Source organism: Rhea pennata, chromosome 2 (genome assembly GCF_028389875.1).
Source record: "Rhea pennata isolate bPtePen1 chromosome 2, bPtePen1.pri, whole genome shotgun sequence".
Taxonomy (NCBI): Eukaryota; Metazoa; Chordata; class Aves; order Rheiformes; family Rheidae; genus Rhea; species Rhea pennata.
The window spans coordinates 37,481,620-37,499,124 of record NC_084664.1 but is presented as its reverse complement, the minus strand read 5'-3'; the positions used below and the strand labels follow the sequence as shown (position 1 = coordinate 37,499,124).

At 44.7% G+C, this 17,505-nt stretch overlaps 1 protein-coding gene across 1 annotated transcript; it reads left to right on the top strand.

Annotated features, from left to right (window-relative positions):
• Window positions 1-8,967: 8,967 nt before the first annotated feature.
• Window positions 8,968-10,691, top strand: HOXA4 (homeobox A4). The gene is made up of 2 exons (XM_062567816.1): window positions 8,968-9,550; window positions 10,050-10,691. The coding sequence occupies exons 1-2, from the start codon at window positions 8,968-8,970 to the stop codon at window positions 10,376-10,378; spliced, it is 912 nt and encodes a 303-aa protein (XP_062423800.1). The 3' UTR covers window positions 10,379-10,691.
• Window positions 10,692-17,505: the final 6,814 nt, after the last annotated feature.

Here is a 17,505-nt window from a genome sequence, read left to right as displayed (position 1 = left end):
AGACTACAGGTCATTAGAGTGCTGCAAATTATGAAATACGGGCTTGGTTTATTGAAGATTGTAAATATCCCCATAGCTCTGTGCTTTGCCTCTCTCCTTATATTGCTGGCTGCCTATTGTAGGGTAGGCCCCAGCTGCATGTTTACTTCAACATTCTTTTTATTTAAGTAGACTGTTCTCACCAGAGTGTGATTACTCAGCAATAAACTTTATGGCCGGATTTAACTTTAGTCTTTGAATTTCCAGGACTTGAATGAAAGGGTGAAAGGAATTCTGGCTTTCTCTGGGTAACATTAAGGCCTGATCCTTACCCACATGACTCTTATTTAAGCAAATAATCTCAAGGGGTGCGGATGGACTAGTTGGGTTCTAGGGAAGAGATTTAGGAATTAGCTTCAATATATATGTATGCAAACCAGCTGTCAGTATCTTGCATCCTGCTCAGGTTTGGAGAAGAAGTGATTCAACACAAACGTCTGGGCAGATTGCATTGTTTTTAGTCATGTATCATAAACTCGAGTTTGAGGAAGAATTGGGTTTTTGGAAGTGATATGAGCTTTATTTTATTTTACTAGTGCTCCCTTGTCTGAATATTGCAATTTACTTCATACATGGTGTTGCCAGCAAAATGAGAGAAAGGCTTTGGGGGTACGGGAGAATAATTAAGATTATTATGTGCCTCTATATGGTCTGCACAGGGTCCAAGAATGCCATTGCAGACTGATTCTATTTTTAATTTATTCCCCTTTAATGTTAAAGAAACACTAATAGTTGATGTTGGTACATCTAAAAGATTTAATAATTTTACAAATTTTTAATAATTAGACTCACCCCCCTGTGTAAGATAAATGGACTCTGAGGCCTTTGTTTGTGTATCTTTCTACGAGCACTAAACAAAGCGCGTATGAATATACTTTAGATTAAAAAAATTAGAAAGGCTTGAAAAGTGCATATCCAAATGCACATTTGAAAATCATTTCCATAATAAACAGCTGGAGATTTTATAGTACACTAGCTGTCACACTTTTATCAACAGGAATACCAGAAAGTTATATATGAAGGTGTGTAGTAGATTATATTGTACGCCTAAAATTTTATAGTGTGAGGTAAAGGTATAAAAACGCTTTAAAAGTTTTGACTTCCTTTATATACGGGTTATTATTTTCTGAAGGAAAATCCTCTGCTTGTTGCATAGAAATGTACTGTCTGAGAACTATTCACCGTTACTCAATATTCAACAACATTGCATTATTAGAAATATCTGATATGTACACAAACAAAACCACACACGTTCAACTAACATTTTAGAAATCTCCATATCATCTCAGATTGTGATTTTTCACTGAGTAGAGTAAAAGGATTTTCTACTAATGTTTTCACATTTTTTGAATATATTTTCTAGAGTACATTGTATGTAATATGTGTACAGAAATTCAAGAACTGTAGAAAAGGAAAAATATCAGAAAACCTCAAAGGCAAATAAACCGGCATGTAGTGTAAGAAACTCTGCAACAACAAAATAAAGTTAGCTAGAAATGACAACTTTTCAATATCTCTGGCCCTGCCCTGTCCTAACCAGGACAGTTTAAGTCCTTTAAAACCACCAAAGTATTAAGTTTTTATAATCCACTTCGCAATTTAAAATTCAAACAACTTCAGAAGGTCTAACTCTAAATATATATATATATATATATAAATAAAATAAAATATTCCCAGGTCCTAATCGTTTTGTGAGTGAAAATGTCATGGAGAATAATCGCTTGGAATCAAGAGACAGTTCTTATCTGTGCACGTTATTTTTCTGCTGTGTTTTGGGGATTAATGCGTGCGAGTTTGTTTTACTTAAGGCATGGCAAGTGGCGTTCTGTGCCTTGAAATACACTTTACCTAATCCTTTGAAAGAAATACTTGAGTGTAGTGTGTCATGTCTGAGCGCAAGGCCAATTAAAGATTAGGCAACTCTCTTAATGTGTGTAACTAGTGACTTTATAAGTCATAACTTTCTCTAAACCAGAAGTATAACAATTCGCTTGAAAGTCATCCGTAAATTACAGCTCTGTAGCGTCGGCTAAGCCCTGCAAACGCTCTAATTGCAGAACATTATGGGGAAATTATTATTCTGCCATTTCCTTACATTTAATAAGTGTGTATCTGTGGAAGGGTGACAATAGAAGGGTTTGCAATCTGCTGCATGGGAAATTGAATGGAACAGATCATGAGGGGCGGATCAGGAGGTTTCGATTTCAAACCCTGGATACTGGAGCAATGCCTTTTCCCTCCCCGCAAATACAGATTTAACGCGTTGAAAGCAGATATAAGTAAATCTACTGACCAAGTTAAGACATCGCCTTGCTTTCTTAGCTCTTTCTCTCTCCTGCCCTTAAAATATTCCCAATATATTGTTAGAGTTGGTAGTCAGAAATACAGCTCCCACAGCCGCCTGATCATCTTTCAAAATATTACCCCTTTTAAATTAAAGCATCCTCACTAATGTCTCTCTGCAAGGCAAATACTCATGGACCATCAGAGTCACATGTTCGTGTAGCTACACGCACAAATAATATCAGATCTGACACAGACAGCGTGTAATATTTGCAACGATTTCGCCTTCTAACGCACAGAAGGAATCTTTCCTATATTCCCCCCAAAATGTCTTTTCAATAATAATATTTGCTATGAAGGTTATTGGGTAATTATTGCAATTTTGTGGAACAGTCCTTGCTTGAGGTGAAGTCTGTCTCTGGATAACAAATGGCAGCCCGTGCAGTTCACTGCCAGGTTAAGTAAATGCAGAAAAGATAAATCTGCACACCCTAGGAATCACCAGCAGAGCTCGCTTTAGACCAAGTTCACAGTCAACTCGTTTGCCTAGACAAGGCTTCGCAAACAATTAGAGTTGTTTCTTTATGTTTAAATCAAGGCGAAATGACTAAGACCCTAGCAGCAGAGAGCCCCAGCATTTCCCCCAACGCTAGTCGCTACATTCCTTCCAGCCTCACGCCCCAAACTTACCCAGCATTTCACCTGCAATTGTAACCATAAAGCGCCTTTGAGTAACAGACTTGCCTCCAACGCTGGCGAAAGGGTGTGCAAACTGATTTAATCGCACTTTGCCAAGCTGAGAGATTAAAAAAAAAAGCAATAATTAAAAATTCAAAAGTATCCGATTTCTCAGTAACAAGAAGAAGAAGGAAAAAAACACCTTAGAAAGCTGGGGGAAACGGCAGAACTATTGAAACAAACAGTGCGAGTCTCTTACTCCTAAAAGAAGCTGCATAGCTTTTGTATATCTTTGTGGTTAAGGGCGTTACAACTGCAGGTCAAAAAGTTGAGGGTCAAAAGTTTACGTTTTGCACCGCTCTTAGTCATTCGCCCAGACAGAGTTTGATGTCAATGTTATAGCCGAGATCTTGACTATCAGCACAAAAGATAAAATAGCTTTGAGTTACGTGTGTATCACAGTATGGACTCCAGGTGAACCCTACTGGCTGAATGACCTCAATTACCGAGGAAAGGATAGAAAATTCCTCTTTTCAAGAGTAATACACGTTGTATTTCATCTTGAATTATCGGTCACATTCGTGACTGAATATCTCGGGTTCCGCGCTGCAGGTAAACATGCATGTTACCCCTCACCAGCCACTGGTGCTGCTTCCTCAAAGCGTCAGGTAGCAAAACGTTTCACCCTTGTTTATTATATAATAACCTGCTTAAAGAGGTTTAATGTTAAGCCTTCTCACTTTGCAAAATGGCAGGAAGATAAGATAGGAGCAAAGCTATTAACGTGTGTATCGATCCTAGCTGCGTCTTTGTTTTTGCTCTTTTTTCTGTAGCGACCACTAAACTGTGCTTAAACAGGACATGCTGGAGATAATACTGCCTGGTTGTACATTTAGTCCAAACAGCTCGTTTAAAATGCAGAGCGATGGGGCCATATTGTGCTACCGGCGGAGAATGTCGCCGAGGACCTGGCGCCCCTGCGCCTACCCACGATGCGGGGGCTCCCCGAGCCTGCTGGAAGCACCCTGAGACGGCGCTTCGCGATGAAATGGGTGCCCCCTTTCCCCTCTAAAATGTTTAGTGGGATTTCTTTGTGCAGGGAGTTATTTCCACGTTGCTGGATTTTTTTTTGTTGTTTCCAAAGACACCTCAGTGCTGAAGCTTTAACTCCTCAGTTAGGCGTGTCTGGAAGAAGAACTGGATAATATTAACATGGAATTTCATTTTGAGGGGAGACAACTGTATACTGCTTCCGGATTCAGGCTGAAATTGTACGGATCGGGGTCTGTGGAAGAGGGAAAGGATATTCCAAAATATTCAGAAACAGATGTGAAGGGTGTGGAGGAGGGGGCAGTGCAATGAGGAAGCAAGAGCGCACCTCACCACCATCCATGCGTAGCGCCTTTTCGATCCAAAAGGCAGGCGTCTATACCGTCCTGTATATATTGGGTACACGTGAATTATCTGCCAGAGACACAGCTGGATCATGGCATTCTAACGATATTTCTCGAGAACAAATATGCGAGGTGTTAGATTTCAGATTAGCCAAAGTTATTATTGGAGATTTTGCCTGAAGTACCTGCTGAAGCATAGAAATCGTACATATGTATTTACCCGGCATGTAGACATTGTTCACAAGATACTGCTGCTGTTAACTTGTAGTGAGCCCCTGCACTACGCATTTGGGGACCTTTTTCTCATTGGAGATTTTCTACAACCTTTCACATCTAACGCATTTATTTGGTGTAAGAGCCATGTCTGATAACAAGCTAAAAATTGCAGCCAAATATCTATTTTGTTAAAGAATAGTAGGCAGATTGTTTCCAAGAATAACAATGTGTCTTTGATACTCCTCGAACGAAAGCTGTTACTATAACTGGGTAACTCAAGAGTAGGTGACTGAAATACATGTTTCCTTACGAAAACAATTAGTCCCTCGAATTCCACATTTTCAATCTAGCTTAGAATAAAAATATCAATGAGAATATTCTCAAAGAAGTTAAAACAACAACTTCAAAAAATATTGACTCTTCTGAATTGTCGTTCAAATTATCTCTTTAAAAAATAAGGAGCAGAACAGTTATTAATTTGAGACGAACAATTTCTTTCTTTTCACTCTCTGCATTCAGCACATTGCATTCTGGCGTGGAAGGTCTGGTCAAAAGACCATTCATTCAAAACCCGAGCACAAATCACATTTTATATGTGTTTATTTAACCACGCCAGGACAGAGCGAGCAGAGCCCGCCCAACATCCAGTTGTTAAGAACATATCCTATGCCAGCGAAGCCATCGCTTTTGTAAAATGACGAACTTGGGGTAAAAACGTGAGAGCCTTGCCCCAGTAGCGACCATGGAAAACACCCGCTTCCAAAGGCGAAAGGCAGTAGCTGTCTTGAGAGCTTTCGGCGTGCCGGGAACAAAGGCGGGGATACAGTCGATACATTCCATAACGTTTACATTTTCCCGCGATTTTTTCTTAATTTTCTCTTAGAAGTAGTGACCTGGGCAAAGCACCCTGCTATCTAAAAGACACTGTTATAGACCTTTTAGAAAAACTAAGTCCAAGGCCGAGGTGAACTTCAGGTCACCGCGTCTAACAAATATGAAAATGTCGCCTGGTGAAGGGCACGCCTTGTTATTTAACAAAGACTGTCAATGTGTAAGATTAATAAGAAACAAAATGCACACGGTGTCACTTTTCGGTCACTTTGAAACTTGGGACAGCCTTGTATTCAAGAGGGGAAAGCTGGGGCTAAATATATTCAAAATGGTTCAAATCCAATTCAAACCAGGCTGCTAGTGCGATTCTTTCTCCTCCGTCCAGTTTCTGCGCAGGGTGCCCGGGCTCAGCGAAAGGTCGACTTGAATTATTATTACTACTACGATTATTGTTATTATTTTCGCTTTCGTGGCAATTGCGTTTTAGCCGCGCACGTGGAAGCTAGCAGATGTGCTTGCTTGTTCCCAAGGAACAGGGGGATCCCCCAGTCCCACTGTTGGGTATGTATGAGGATGGCTCTTGTTGGTGCATGGAAATTAACTCTCTCACTCTCAACTTAATTTCAGTGGACTCCCCATCTCTTCCTCGGCCCGATGCGGCCGGTAAACCCTCGGTCCTTTATTAACTGATTAAAGTCTGCTTCACCAGTGAAATCGAGCCTTCAGTCCTTCTATAAAAATAAGGAACCTGAGCTGCTTTTTCTTTTTCTTTCCTTTCCTTTTCTCCCTGTAAGCGGTTAGGATGATGCTACAAGTTTGTAAAGGGAAGTACTGGGGGAAAAAAAAGGTTCCGAGATTGTTTATTACAGCCATAAATCTTGCAGTAAAATGTCGAAATGGCCGTGTGCAAGATAACACTTGGTGGTCTTGGCTGGGTTCTTGTTTATGATAACAAAACCACAAAGACATGGAACAGGCCTTTTGGAGGTCCTGCCTCAGCACATCTTTGCGGACTAATAGAGACACACGAAAAAAACAGACTTAAGCTCAGCAGCTCAGGTCACCTTGTAGATTTACAGTCGTATACAAAATTGCATCCTTCTCTGTTTAACCGAGCACCAGAGACACACAGTAGAAAGAGGTGCAGTTAAACAAGTATACTTTGAGATCTAATCACGGTAAATATTGTGAAACAGAACCTGGTCAGCTCTCCAAATACAGCACTGAGCGTACAAGTTGAGGTACCAGTTTTCGTTGATTTCACTGTGGCTTGGAAGTCGGGTAATCTACTACTGTGTTCTAGCCACGGTGTCTCAGGACTTCCCTTTTGCCGAGGATAATATTTACGATAATCCAGTGTAATTCATCTGGTGCTGCCCAGCAGGTATTTGTACGAATGTGTCTGTATGTGTGCATGTTGTATCTCTTTACGCCGGGAAAATGCTCTCTCCTCATGGTGGTCTTTGAGAATATTTTATTTTTACAGCAATGTAGGTTGGAGCTTTATTCTTTTTCATTTTAAAAAAATAAAACAATCTCCTCTTTTCTGTCAAATGTGCGTTGCTGAACAGTTGCGGCTGTCTCTGTCTCCGTGTGTGTAACCGCATTTCCTCTCTATGCAGAGTAAATAGAGAAACTTATCTATTACACCAGTTAAAGAGCTCCATAGATGTTCTTTTGGAAATGAGTAAGTAAATGTGTTTTAACTCTCTTAACAAATTGGACATTCGATATGAGCAGGAAATGAGTGATTGTTTAGATAAGTACCCCAGTATACCCAAGTGCTGGAAATGTTCTAACATATTACAAGCCGTCTGCAATGTGCGTGTGTATGTGTATAAAATATAAATCGATACGATATGTGTCTAGTTAGATAGAATATATATTCAAATAGAATTTTATTGCATGTATCCATTATCTATAAAACTGCAAAAGACAATAATATGAATTTAAACCAGGGTAACTGTTAATGTAATATCTTTAGGAGGGGAAGATCTAAACCGTATCATATTTACGTTTGATGTATTAGATGTATTTTCCCATACCAGAAGATGAGATTACACACTCAGCAATTATATTCTCGAAGGGTGCGGTAAATATTTCTGTACGTTTATATGCTTCCCTAAAAAGGAAAAAAATCCGAAAAGTTCGCTTCTACAAGAGCAGATGATGTTCAATAACTATTTTCTCCCCTTAGAATAAGAGTCTAATTAGTTTAACCATCAAATTTCAATTACCTAAGGTCAGGGCGGTTGCCTCTTTTCCCTCTGAGCTGCAAATATCGTTAACAGCCTCAGTTTTAGCAATGCAGAAGTGCCAGAGTGCCCTCTCCCTCCTACGCCAGGGTTTGTGAGTTACTTCGGCGAATGCGCTGGCGATTTCTCGTGGAATTAAAAATTAATAATAAAGCCAACACGAGGCATAGCACACCGGCAACCTGAAATTCGTAGTTTGGAAAACGCTGCTATGCGGGGAGAGAGGCTCGCTGCCAGTCCTTCCGTCGGGAGGAAGCATTTGATATCAACGCGTCCTTCTTCCCCCTCTCCCTTCCCCCTTTCCTCCCCTTTATTTCCAGGCTCTCTATATCCCTCACACCCCGCAAGACACTTAAAAAGACTCTTCGGCCTTCCCGCGACGTTCATATTAACTTTTGCATCTATTTCTCCAGTTTTCACGGCTTCAGAGGTGCAAAAGGATGAACAAGTCCTAGCTCTGCGAGCTCGGCAAGACTTGCGCGCCCGCGGGACACATCCCAGCGCGGGATAAGGGCGCGCAGCTGCACCCGGCAGCGCCTGCGGCCGCGCAGCGCGCAACCCCCCCGCTGGGGGCTTTCTGGAGACGAACTCGCTTAAAACTACTGTGCAACGGCTTGTGCAGCGCCTGCCGCCCTGCGGGTCCCGCGGCCGCGCTGCTCTTTGGTTTCGCACCGCGTTTTCTACACTCTCCCGCACGGCCAGCGACGGAGAAAGTGTTGGGGGAAAAAATGTCAGATCTGGAGGATTTTTTTTTCTTGCGTGACACCGCTCGACCTGGCTCCAGTTCTCCGGGTAGGAGCAGCCGGGGATGCTGGTGCGGGGCCACGCGGCGGGACGGCCCGGGCGGCGGCGACGGGGCGGGCGCGGGGCCGCGGGCGCGGACCTGCCCTGCGCCCCTGCGGCCGCTCGCCCTCCTTCCATTTCCTGATCCGGGGTCCGCGGCCCCGCGCGGTAATTGGCGCTGGCGGTCAGGTGGTGATAGTGTGCCGTGTGTGTGTGTGTGTGTGTGTGTGTGTGTTTTGTGTGTGTGTTGTGTGAGTGTGTGCGTGTGCGTGTTGTGCGCGCTCCAGGGGTGGGAAGAGAGGAAGGGAGGGGAGTGCGGCGGGGAGGGGGGGAAAGCTGGAGGCCCAAACTTTGGCAGCGGAGAGCACTTGACAGTAGCGGGAGGGGGAGAGAGAGGGTGGGGAGGGAGGGGGGAAGGGGAGGGGCCTCGCCGAGCCCAGAAAAACGACAACGCGAGAAAAATTAGTATTTTTGCACTTCACAAATTAATGACCATGAGTTCGTTTTTGATAAACTCCAACTACATCGAGCCCAAATTCCCTCCCTGCGAGGAGTACACGCAGCACAGCGGCAGCGCCGGCAGCTCCGCCAGCTACCACCCGCACCACCCGCACCCGCACGCCCCGCCGCCGCCGCCGCCGCCGCACCTGCACGCCGCGCACCCGGGCCCGCCGCTGCCCGAGTACTTTCCGCGGCCGCGCCGCGAGCCCGGCTACCAGGCTCCGGCCGCGCCGCCGGGGCCGCCGCCGCCGCCCGAGGCGCTCTACCCCGGGCAGGCACCCTCCTACCCCCAGGCGCCCTACAGCTACAGCGGCGCCGGCAGCGCCGCCCCGGGCCCCGAGCAGCCTCCCCCGGGCGCCTCGCCGCCGCCGCCGCCCGCCAAGGGCCACCCCGGGCCGGGCCAGCCCCTGCTGCCAGGCCATGCCCTGCAGCGCCGCTGCGAAGCGGCCCCCGCCGCCGGGGCCGGCACCGGGCCCGGCTGCCCGCTGCTGCCCGACAAGAGCCTGCCCGGCCTCAAGGGCAAGGAGCCCGTGGTCTACCCCTGGATGAAGAAGATCCATGTGAGCACGGGTGAGTTGCCCTTGCCAGGGGGAGGCTGGGATGCGCCTGCAGAGGAGGGAAGAGGGGAGGGTGCTCCCAGGGCCGGGACGGGTTGTTGCGTGTGTGGGGTTTTTTTTTCCTCCTTATCCCTCCGCGTTCCTAATAAAAAAGCAAAAGAAAAAAAATGTGAGAAACCTTTTGTATCCGGGGTCCTTTATCAAAAGATTTACGAGACGCCAAACTGTTAGGGCAGTAATTATAGCCCCCATAAATTTAATTGCCCTGCAGTGGCTCTGGGCCATGTGTCTTTGAAGCTTTTCTTCTAACCCAAATGCCCATCACCATTTTTTATTGCTCCTCGATTGTCCCCACTGTCGTGGGGGCTGTGAAACAATTTTTCTTGCCGTTATGTATCTTATTTGAACCTGATGTCAAGTTATTATATAATGATTATGTTCAATCGCTTCCCCCCCCCCTTTCTTTCCCTGTGTGTGTGTGTGTGTGTGTGTGCGCGCGTGTGCACGTTCAGTCAATCCCAATTACAACGGAGGGGAGCCCAAGAGGTCTCGCACTGCCTACACCAGACAGCAGGTCCTGGAGCTGGAGAAGGAGTTTCACTTTAACCGGTACCTGACCAGGAGGCGACGCATCGAGATCGCGCACACCCTCTGCCTCTCCGAGCGCCAGGTCAAGATCTGGTTTCAGAACAGGCGCATGAAATGGAAGAAAGACCATAAACTGCCTAACACCAAGATGCGCTCCTCAAACCAGTCCACACTGAGCCAGCAATCCAAAGCACAGACACAGGGCCACCCCCATCCCCTCGATGGGGCTACACCCAACGCAGCTGCGCTATAAATATTACGTTCTTTTTAATATATATATATATATATATATATATTTACCTATCTATTGGGGTTTTCCAGCTGCCCGAGCTGGTGGCTGGCCATTTGGACCAAATAACTCTGTAAAACAAAACAGAACAGAAGCAGAAAAGGAAGAAGAGACGTGCCCAAGAACGGGTACATGTTGAAACCAAAACCCGGACGATTGTCTGCGTTGTATATAGATAATGGTTCCATGCCCATCATTTTTTTTCTATTTATGGAAACACTCTGTTGCCCTCGGTGTACCAGAGTGCTGGAAACTGTCACGGACGAATTCTCTGTACCTAAGAAGGACTTTTTTTTTTTTTTTTTTTTTTTTTTTTTTTTTTGTATAGAACACTTAAAAAATAAAAGACTGTTAAAACAAAGCAAAGACCTCGTGAGACACTTGTGTAAGGCATTGACTTGAATAGCGCTGTTTGGTGGCGTGTTCGTGGATTGTCGAGGGGGTGCGGGTGTGAGGGTGCACATACACCCATGCACACACACAAACACGCAGAAGAGAGCGAACACATTCACAGGCGCTTACAACTTACGAAAACTCTCCCCTTACACTGTCTAAAAGAAAACGTTTTATGTATCAAAGGTAACTTAACTGGTTTTAGGTATAGCCCCTGCAGTAGCTGTGATATATTAGTTTTTCTCCACATTCCCTATCGCATTTATTTAAAAGATATTGCTATAAAGGCTCTTGCTGTTTTCATATTCGGCACCGTCTAAATTGTTTGGGTCCATGTACAATTTGTGGATTTTTGGTGTAATGTATACAGTGCCAAACGCTGGTAATAAAGATTATTCTGTACAAAAGAATTAAACGCTTGAAACACAAGTCCACTCAGTGCTGTTTCGTACACCTTGTGCTTTGATGGTATTGGCGCCAGGGATGGAAAAAATACGGTTTAAGATACTGTTTTAACTTGGCCTAATCTTGTCAATAACGTAATGCTTGTATTAAATATAGCGAAAAACGTGCTCACTCCTAATTGCTTATCTGGGAAAAGAGCACTCTAGGACAAGGAGAGGTGTTGTTTTGTCGTAAAGGTGAATGGTATTCTTTTTAGCCGTCTGTATGGTAGAATTATTCTGTCTCTCCATCTCTGTGCATATGACTATTTTCGACTGTGTTACAGAGAAACTGAGCTTCCACTGGGAGCCAGTAAGCTCCCGTGACGGATTTTACTGCAGGAGAAGTCACACATGCTCCCCATGATAACACTTTAAATCTTCAGCCAGCCGTGATTTATTTGTCCATTTTTGTCCTATTATGACTTCTAAATTGGCTAGCACTTTTGAAGGGAAAATACTTGGGCGGTAACCTAAAGTTTCTCTAGCTGCCTTTTCTGTTTCTGTTTCTGTTTCTGTTTCTGTTTCTTCTTCTTCTCCTTTTTCTTTTTCTTCTTCTTCTTTTTTAAGCAATTTCGAAACACGTTGAGAAATTCTCAGCAGCGATATGAAATTGGGTACAACTCGAGGTTTATTTGATAGAGATTCTCGAAATGCTTGTGGCATAATGGGGTTCAAGTGCTTCTAATTCAGACTGTGCTTCTTGCTGTCTAATGAACACAGCCGAAGTGGAAATGCTAACCGGGAGCGTGTACCACACTGGCCTGTAAGAGTTTTCACAACACTTTCTCGAGAGTAGCACTGCACTAGGTAGACAAAGTCATAGATATGAACTCAAGTGCTAGTAAATCTTCCAGGAAAGGACTGAAGGCCAAGACACGCTTAGTCACGCAAGTATCTCCGAGAATAATTATCAGGATGCGTGTTTTTGTTTTTTATTTTTGTTTTTGTTTTTCACGTGGGTAAGACCACCAGGAGAGGGTGCCTTGTGTCCCCCTCTCCAGTAAGAAATCACACTGCCCCAGCAATATTCCGAACGTTACTGCCTGTCCAAGAAGCACGCACCATCTCAGTGAAAAATTTAACGTGTCGCTGGCAGAGTATGTTCAGCATCAAAGATGTGGCGGTTGCAAATACACTTAGCAAACATTGTTGTCTCCAAAACTGACCAACGAACAAGCCCGAAAAGCGTGCTTAAACTCATATATTGCTGTTTACTAAACCCTAAGCTGCCAGCTGCCACCTTATAAAAGAAGCAGAATATAGCTGTAAGTGAGGTAACTGTCTGCAGTCGTGTAACTCCCATTTTGTTTATTACTGAAGAATCCCTCATTTAAATCCAAAATTAGAGCAAATTAGCACAACTGAACGAAAATCCAGTTGAAACATATTAACTGGCAATGCGAAATTTCTTTAGAGTAAAGCCTATGCGTGTAAACCTGTTTTGCTCCCATTGTAAAGAGAAATGAAATCACGCTGCAAATAGCAATTTTAGCGGGAATCATTAATCACCTCCTACAATAAATACTTCTTTGTAATTCAACAGCGGTTCTGAAAGGCATTCTCTTGGAAAAGTCTGTGAAGACGTAAAGGATTTTCCTGGAAAAAAAAGTGCTCATGTGTAAAGACACAGCATCTTGGCTGTCTGCTAAAAAAATGTACACTCTGTTGGTGAAGATTGAACCGCGGACTGCAAAATATTTCATGGCAGATTATCATCCTTTAAGGTAATTTTTCCTTTATACTCCCTTCCCCCTCTCCCTTTCTCAGAGCGGCACCACGTCCCCAGGATGGGAGCCCTTCAGCTCCCGGTTCCATCCCGCCCGTCTTACAATAACTTCGAAAATTACATCGTCCAGTTTAAATTCTCGCATTGTGCTCCCTTTGCTAAGGCAACCAGGAGTTCACCGAGAGGACAAATTTTCTATCCCATTAATTGTTTTTTTTAGAGAAGCAGACTGACCCTTCAAACCCTTGACCTTTAAAGACAGTATTCTTTTTTATCCGGCACTTGGACCTAAAGGTCTCTTTCTCTCCCTCCCTCTCGCTCGCTCTCCTGGTGTCTCTCACACACGTATTTATCTACTCTCTCCACAAAGGCGAGCGCGACCCAAAATGTTGCGAGTGGAAGTTTGTCAATATTTCAAAGAAAGGCAAAATCACCTCGGAGTCAACCTAATGGCCGTAGGAAAGGCCACGCCGTTAACCCCGGTACCCACCTCCCCTCCATCCATCCAGAAAAATTGTGGTTTTCCAAGATCTCTCTCCTTGTTTCTCCTGCAATCTCTTGCTATACCTGGTCTTTTACTACAAGGGAAGCTCAGCCGTGACAAGGACCTAGCGGTATTTAATAGCTAGAACCATTCTGCATCGGAGGGTCATCCAAAGCTATGACTTTTTTTCTTTTTTTGCAGGCTACTTGGTGTCCCCTGGACACTTAGTTTGCAAACTCGGAAGTGGGGGGAGCCCTCGCACGGGCAGGGATCTTGACAGAGGGAACCCCGTCTTCCCTCGGGGGTCTGCCCCGCAGCCCCCCTGCCCCCGGGCTGCGAGCCCCCACCGCTGCGCCCCGGGCCCGCCCGCCTTTCCCACACCTCCGCTGCAGCCGGCCGCACGTCGCGGCCCGCCCGCGCCTGCCCGCGGAGCCCCCCGGCGCGGCGTGGGGGCAGGCGGAGAGCTGCCTGGGTTTGCCGAGGACTGCGCGAGTCGGGGGCAGCTCCGTGACCGGCTCCTCCCGCTGCCCTGCTCCGCGGCCGCCCCTCCCCTGCAAGCCTTACCCGCGTAAGGCAATCTTGACCCGCGCAAGGCAATCTTGACCCGCGCAAAGCCATCCTGACCCGCGCAAAGCAATCTTGACCCGCGCAAGGCAAGCCTGACCCGCGCAAAGCTAGCCTGACCCGCGCTTGGCAGGGCAGCCCCGGGGGCACTGTCCCTGATCCGACCTTATTTCCCCACGCCATAAGTGTTACCCCCGCCCCCTGCCGTGTTAACGCACGATGCTAAATGTAGGTCTAGATTCAAACGACTATTTTTTTTTGGGGGGGGGGGGGGATTGCAGAGCTGCCCCATTTCGCATACGAAGCGGGACAAATCTTCATTACTGCAGTTCAAGAACTCTCCTCAGATGGCCAGGAGCTGTCAAAGCCCCCAGAGATTCGGGAACCCAAGTACGAGGATCCCTGCGCTCGCAGATAAAGGTGTTGCGTCTGTTCTGGTGGAGATATTGAAATTTTAATCTTTATGGTCACGTGACTCATTAAATAATTAATGCAGATAGTCAGGAATGGATCTGTGGCCGTCAGTCCTCACTAGGAGTGATTCTCTCACAAGTGAAACTCAACTCCTTATTACTGGAGTTTGTTTTCCTTTCTTTCTTTTTTTTTTTCTTTTTTTTTTCTTTTTTTTTCCCTTTAAAAAACCCCACCTGATTTATCTTGAAAGATTCTAAACTTCTTAAGCAAGCAGTAGGGTCTGTGTTGGTAAGTAGGTAGCGTATATTTCTAGCTTGATGACTTTAATTGTTTGTGCTTGCTTTGTCTGCTGAGCATTTGCTTAACGAGTTTAATATTTAGAAATGTTAAATCTTTGTTTTAGCTACCTTGTGGTCACATTATGGCTTTTGGTGATTAAGTGTTACCGAGGCAAACACATTTGATAATGTTCTAATTCACACTGTGGAAGGCTGGGTGCCACAGTGCAGGAGGACCTGCTTTGTTCAATTTTCCTGGCGTTAATAAATCACCGGCTCCTAATGCAGGGCCAAAAAAGCAATGGAAAGGCAGCGAGCATTGTAAAGGAAAAGTCATGGGCGAATTTCTCTATGACTCATTAGTCTGAACGATTTATGTACGAACTTAAAGTGCCGCAATGAATATTAGAGTTTGGGATAACAACAAATTAAAAAAAAATGTCATAGCGTTTGTAAAGTGCTTTATTGCTACTTAGCAACTCTTTCAAGAAGAAGCATAGTTTAAAGGACCGTGGCAGTGTAAAATATGGTGGTGTGACTTAATAGCTCCAAAATAAATAACAGAAAGTCGCTGGCACCGTTTTCAGATACACACTCCATATTTAACACGAGTGGTGCGATCCAATCAAGACATGCTTGATCAATGTTTATGGCGTTTGTAACATGACTATTGATTAGGGATCAAAACGGGTAAGGTATGAGTTTGAGCCTAAAGTGCCACGGGGTTCCCTCTGTGGCCGCTCTGAGCTGGTGAAGTGTCGTGGAAGGTAGAGCTAAGAGTAAGCCCAGGCAGCAACGCTGGAGCTTCGAAGATTTTAGATTGAACTTTCAATTTTCTTTTGTGTTTGCCAGTAGATTTTAGCAGTCAGCGCACTAAAATTTATGAGACGGCAATAAACAGCTTAGTAGGCTATTATTGCGTGATTTTTATGTAGACTGGAGTTCAACACCAAATTTAAAATTATTAGAGTAATTATGGTACTACTAAATTACCAAAGCAAAGTCTCTACTCTAAAAGTTCTCCCAAGACAGACTTAATATTTCCAAGGCTCAGATGACATCCTTCCACGAAAACTGTGTTATTTAATTATTAGCATTTACATTTACTGACAATTTTAAGATGTTTTAGATGGCTTTTACTAGTGAGAATGAATACGGGAGTACATGATTATGTCTGACAAATTTATATGTAAACGTGATTCAGTAAGTTACATAGTTACGCCCGAATAATCTGCCTATTGTCTTACTGGATTATATAATGTTGTTTTTTTTTTGGGGGGGGGGAGTTCTTTTCTTTTTCCTCCCTAAATGGCTTTCAATGTTAAAAAAAAAAAAAAAAAAAAAAAAAAAAAAAAGTTTGGGGCCCGATTCTGTTTCCAGTGAAGTCAATTGTTAAACTCTCATTGCGTAAGTGATGCCAGGATCGGGCCCGGACTAACTCTTTGAATAAAAGCCCAACCACAATACACCCTGCATTTAAACTGGAACCCTTTCCGCGCTTTATTCAACAGAGATGAACACCACTAGTTGTGTTTAATGTCTGTTCTTGATTAAATGATCCTAAACAAAGGTTTCCCAGAGGAAAATAAAGCAGACATTCATATAACAAGAGTTTGGAATGACAATATTTCCAAACACTTGGAGACAGAAGGCATAGCTGTCTACGAAAAAAAAAAAAAAAAAAAAAAAAAAAAAAAAAAAAGGCTTTTACTTCTCAGATAGCAGTGCTCTTCACTGTGGTGGAAAGCAGCGTTTGAGGGTGCCGCGCCAGGAGCCCGCGTCCCGCTCCCGCATGCTCAGCCGCGCGGCGGCTTTCCGGGGAGCCGGGCAAACCCCGTCCTGCCTGTGAACGAGTAGATACCTCCCCCTGCACTCCTCCTTAAGGCATTGTTTGTTACTTGTTTACAGAGAGCCTGTGCACCGAAAAACGCAGATCTGCTTGGCCGACAGAAGCCGGGAACAGTTCAGTTCAACCCTTTGCGATTTTAAGAGGTAAGAACCCGGGAGAGTGTGCCGTCTATCGTGAGACGCTTTCTTGCCAATTGCAGCTGGCCTCTAGGAAGAAAAAAACAAAACAAAACAAAACAAAAAAAAAAAAAACCCACTATTTGCCTGGGACATGCATGTAGAAAAAAATCTGTCGGAATGAGATTTTTGTTGTGATAAATATTTAACCTAGCTGGAATTTTTCTGGATTGGCTCTATTCATCTTCTGTGGCTGGTGAATGCGCGTGTCTGGGCAGACAAAGAAGTATATGGGACCTGAGTAAGAGTGATCCTTATAAAGGCATGGGGAACAGGAAGGATGCACAGTCATTTGGAGAGTGAAAGAGGTTGAGAATTTCTTTGTCCATTACTCCTTCCCAAATCAAAGTTGTAAGCCAAGAGATAGACGGCTGGAGCCATTTCAGTGCTGGATGGCTTATCGTGGCTTGTTTGTTTGCCTCCTCCTTGAGGAGCTCCGCAGCGAGTCCTGCGTGTTTTGCGACTGGAAATGCTGAGCTGCTGTGGCGATGTTAGCAAAGTTGACTTTTGTCTGAGTGCGTGCAGCAGAAGGGATCCTAACCAAGCTGCAGGTATTCGTCTCTCCTGGCCTTGTTAGCACCGGACGTAGGCTGGTGTTTAATGACGGAGGGTTGTTAGAAACCGGGCTGCGATAGTTCCTCTGACAACAGCAGTGCAAAGCCTTCCACAGCGAGCATTGTCTTTCGGCAGTCCTGGGGCGGGAGGATTATACAGCACCGGCTTAAAATCCTGCTAGATTTACCTGCTTATTTTTTGGACGC

Bases quoted from the DNA above. Each gene is read 5' to 3' on its own strand.
- HOXA4 (XM_062567816.1), top strand. From the start codon at position 8,968: ATGACCATGAGTTCGTTTTTGATAAACTCCAACTACATCGAGCCCAAA. The intron at 9,551-10,049 runs GTGAGTTGCCCT...GTGCACGTTCAG, and splicing joins GAAGATCCATGTGAGCACGG to TCAATCCCAATTACAACGGA.